General features: G+C 44.1%; 1 protein-coding gene across 1 annotated transcript; it reads right to left on the reverse strand.

Annotated features, from left to right (window-relative positions):
• Positions 1-1,340: 1,340 nt before the first annotated feature.
• On the reverse strand, positions 1,341-2,718 carry LOC123153436 (RING-H2 finger protein ATL39-like). Its single transcript, XM_044572561.1, has 2 exons — positions 2,632-2,718; positions 1,341-1,838 (listed from the first exon to the last, which is right to left on the reverse strand). Exons 1-2 carry the CDS (start codon positions 2,716-2,718, stop codon positions 1,341-1,343), a joined length of 585 nt encoding a protein of 194 aa, XP_044428496.1.
• Between the last annotated feature and the right edge of the window lie 2,161 nt (positions 2,719-4,879).

The raw sequence follows: 4,879 nt of genomic DNA on the forward strand, positions 1-4,879 counted from the left end.
GCTATGTGACTAATTACGTAACATTTATGTTAATTGCTTTGTAGGTGTAGCAAAGCCCACAAAATAAATTATGGATGTGATTAGGTCTTAGTCGACTGAGATTTAACTAAGTCTCGGTCAAGTAAAATAACATGCAAGAGGAAAAAAAACTGAAAAAAAATACACGGATCTTAATGTAAGATTTCATGGATATAGCAACGACTGAAGAGATTGCCCCATTGGTGGTGGCAAAGGTGCGGACGGAAGTTGCAAACAGGAGACTCGTGCGAGAGGCGATGCACATGCATTCATGGATGGATGATCTTGTAGGAGACCTATGCACGGAGGGTCTCGCTCAGTTCATCGGGCTTTGGGAGATACTCATGGAGGTCCAGCTGGATGATCAGATTGAGGACCGTCCCATCTGGGCCTGGAGTGCATCGGGCGTATATACTGCATCCTCGGCGTACAAGATGTTGTGTGAGGGAGGAACTAGATTCCATTCCTTCGGAGCAATATGGAAGTGTTGGGCACCTCTTGCGTGCAAGATTTTCATGTGGCTCGCGGTGCAATATCGTCTCTGGACATCAGACAGGAGAGCCAGACATGGGTTGCAGGACCAAATCTCACAATGCTACATGTGTGATCAGGAGGAGGACACGGTTGATCATATATTGCTGCAATGCGTCTTCTCGCGGCAAGTGTGGTTCCATTGCATCGCCAGGATGGGTCTAACGGCTGACTTATGCCCATCCAACAACTCGAGGCTGGTGCAGTGGTGGTCAGAAGGTAGAAAGCGAATACAGAAGCATTCTCGGAAAGGCTTTGACACTTTCGTGATGCTAATCTGTTGGACGCTATGGAAGCAAAGGAACGCGAGGGCTTTTGGCACCGGATTGATCAAGAACGAATGGGATACGGTGGACCTGATCCTTGATGATCTCAGGACTTGGGCAAGAGCAGGAGCGTTTGGAGGACGTATAGATATAGAGTAGTCGAGTAGCATTAGGGAGTGGTGTGGAGGGTGGGTTAGGGTCGACTTGTGACCTCTAGCTAGCACATGTGTAATCTCTTGTACATATTTTTCTCCCTTCTATAAAGCTAAGATACGCCTTTGGCATACCCTCGAAAAAAAAAGCATCGACCGAAAGTCTCGACTAAGACTTAACAAGATTGATAAATCATTTATACATTCCTGCCTTCTTCTGCCCAGTCGCTTAGATACTAAAGTTTACTTAATTTTCAAATGCGTAGGAAGCAAATAAATGAATGCAACAATGTTACACTCGTCACCGTGACAGCTATTCAGTGTGAACCTGTAAAGCAGTACGTACTATGCTCGTCCCTCGCCACGCAAAAGCCTAAGCAGGTGGTAGCCGGCCAACGCCCGTGGCCGGGTCAGTGTCGGAGCGGCAGATCGGGCACGTCGAGTGCGCGCCCAGCCACGGGTCGATGCACTCCGCGTGGTACACGTGCAGGCACGCCGGCAGCAGCCGCACCGTGTCTCCTAGCTGCAGCGCACCGAGGCACACCGAGCACGTCGCCGCCTCCTCCCCTCCGCCCGTCACGTTGTGCTTCACCGACAGGCTGTACGTGAACGCCGGGAGACCGGCCGTCGCGCCGGCGGCGCAGGCCTGGCGAAGCTGCCGCTGGTCGACGCGCACGGTAGTGGTGACTGTACCACGCTCCGGCAGTGGCCGCGCCCGGGCGGCCGCCGCGGCGCCGTTGCGGTGGCCCCGGCACAGGCTGCACACGATGATGGACACGAGCAGGGAGGCCACGATGCCGATGAAGACGCCGGCGATGATCCTGTCCTCAGGCTGAGCCATTGGCTTGGTGGAGTCGCAGCTGCACGGTAACTGCTGATGTTTGCAGCATGGTTTATAGCACGAGTTTTGAGTAAACTAATGGCGGATCGACGCGACTACTTGGAAGCCAATCCTGTCGAATTGTTTAGAAGCAAAAATAAATATTGCCAAACGCGTTTGTACGTTGTTCTATCGAAGGGGAAGTCACGGGGCTTGGCATGGTTATATTTTGTTTGTACGCGACAGCAAGCAACCGGACCGGACCGGACGGCGGCGGTACGCTGACGTTGCCAAGGCTGTTCGTGTGAATGTGCTGCGCACATCAGCGTGTTGGAACCCCCACAAAGAAAAGTAAAATATCAGCATACTGGGCAGATGAGTGAAAACTGGAAGCATCTGTCTTTGTCGAAATTTTACCACGTAAAACTTTTACATGTTGAACAGAAAATCAGGTAAAAATTATCACAACATGCCTGAAAAACAAGGCACTTGGCCGACCTGACAACCCACACAAACCGCACACACGTCATCATTCCTCTATGGGCTAGCAATTTCGACTCCACCATCGATGTTGCTCGGTCTGCGCCGGCCATACTCATCACTATTATTTTTCTGACAATATTTATTGTCCACAGGACACCTTGTTTAGCTGATGTGAAAGCAAGCTGGTTCCATAAAGAGTGTGCATGATGTGACGCCGCGGGAAATTATAGGGTAAAAAGGACGCGTTGAACCTCGTACATGAAGTCGCTATCTCTGGCAGGGCGCTTGCGTTTTGGCATTCTTTATCCTAGGCATGAGGCTATATGAGCCACAAGTTGTCTCCATGAAGAACAATACTGACCGGGTTCCAGCTTCCAGGGATGTCCCCCTCCTCTGGTTCACTAGCAAGATTGCCTCCCTTTTCTTGTTGCCAATGCTCACGCCCCATCCCTACTATTTCAGCTCTAATCACAACTCTCAATGGAAACAAAGCAAACATTCAACATGATTACTCGCAACTCATCAACAAAACCAACTTTTAAATTGGTTATTTTCAGCTTTCAATCACACAAATAAATTGGTTAATCACATCTTTCAATCGCAACAAGCAGATGGCACTAAACCAACTTGCAACTTGTTTAATCACAACTTCCAACAACAAAAGCGTCAAGTTTCAACTTAGTTCATCACCGCTTCCAACCGAACAAAGCGACTTGTGACGCAACCTGCAACTTCATGAGTTACAACTTTCTACTACCATAAAGAAGCTTCTACCTTGATGAATTGCAACTTTCTACTACCAAAAGGAAGCTCCCAACTTTCCGACAATCTCTAGAATAAGCAAAAATTCAAAAAGGTAAAGCTGAAAGTAGAAAACACTAAAACATAATAACATAGAAAAATAATAATAGTTCACTCGACCACCGCTAGCATGTAGATCCCACAAAATTCCATGTGATCAGGCCCTACCACACACATGTATATATGCAATGTAGTGCCCATGGCTAGTAGGGGGCACATATGTGGGAGGTGCTTAGGAACGTAGTTGGGACATGGTGCGGGACATGGTCTAGTCGAAGACATAACATGAAAGCAACACCCTAAAATGGGAGAGGAAACTAAGTCAAGCACGGGGAAGAGCCGAGAAATCCATAGGCGTACCAAATATCATTTTCAAAAAATGTATTGGTAGTTGTAATTTTACTAGTAGTTGATCTATGATATTAGATAAGGACTAAGTCATTAGATCCATCGAGTACACAATTATTTTCCATAAAAAATTGAAATAAATATCTTCATGTGTACTTTAGGAAGACTACCAAAGGTTATGATTTGAAACATTAACCATAGGTGATCATGTTATTAAAAAATCTATTTTATTAGGTCAAAGAGTACAAATTTTATTTTCTACATGGAAAAATAAGCCGTTTGAATCACATGTGAAATTAAACATAAAATGATTATTGATATAATAAAAGCTTAAATAAAATGGAGAGGTTGATTTCAATTCTCATCATGCAATATGCAGTCAAGCATGTCTACTGTCAACATAGAATGCCTTCGATTTATCAACTTGCATGGATTATTTCGATTCGTCAACATGCATGTGTATGTTGACATATGTAGGATAGAGATACATCAATGTAGGTAGACATATCCTAGTGTGCTACGTGTGTGATCGATGCGGCATACAAAGGAAGCAGAGCAATATCGTCTGCAATATTTAAATTTGGAAACGAAAACATTGTTGTTCATTTAAGCTATTAGATATGAGTCATAGCAAAGTAACATGGGCAAAATTAAAAGAGTCAATTATGACAAGTGTGTTGAAAGAGGGTGTTTTAGAATTTTCTAACAAACATACATGCATAAATACATTTTACTTGCATCCATTTTCAAATGACATAGACATGCACCACAAAAAAATAAGACACACACATGCACATAGGTTAAGATGTGGCGGTGTGGAAATATCTAGAGATATCAATAGAAAAACACCACTATAGTGTGTTGAACTATAGAAGTGGGAAAGCTGGAGATTGTTATGAAAGACCATGATTTCAAACAAAGATCCGCTAAAACAATTAATATCATTGGTTTGTTAGCATCAAGATAATACTCTATCGAAATATCTCTACCGAAATACATTTAAGTATCGACATAATGTATAATTTGATTATATGTCAAATGATGGTCCATTGTAGAATCACATATAATTGGATGGAGCACCTCTCCAATGGGTTTAATTTTCACCAGTCTAACAAAAAATCACAACTTTAGCTGAGTATAGGGTTAAAACGATTACCGACACATATTGCCTACTCTGACCACCACATGTGCGCCTACCCACACAAATATTTTAACATCATTGGGAAATTTTCAGAATATGCGAAAATATATCAAAGCTCACGAAATTTAACCAAAGCAGGAGTCAAAAGTATAGGTCGGATCTAGGCTTGAAGAATATAGCAGACTGACAAAAAGACTAAGCCAAACTAGCCACTAAGCAATCAAGATGAATGGCCATGGAAACTGCAATGTATACTCTACATACGTAGCGTCCCAAGAAAAACAGAACTGATGTGGTGGCAACCAAGCAAGGCCAGAAC

Source organism: Triticum aestivum, chromosome 7A (genome assembly GCF_018294505.1).
Source record: "Triticum aestivum cultivar Chinese Spring chromosome 7A, IWGSC CS RefSeq v2.1, whole genome shotgun sequence".
In the NCBI taxonomy this organism is placed as follows: domain Eukaryota; kingdom Viridiplantae; phylum Streptophyta; class Magnoliopsida; order Poales; family Poaceae; genus Triticum; species Triticum aestivum.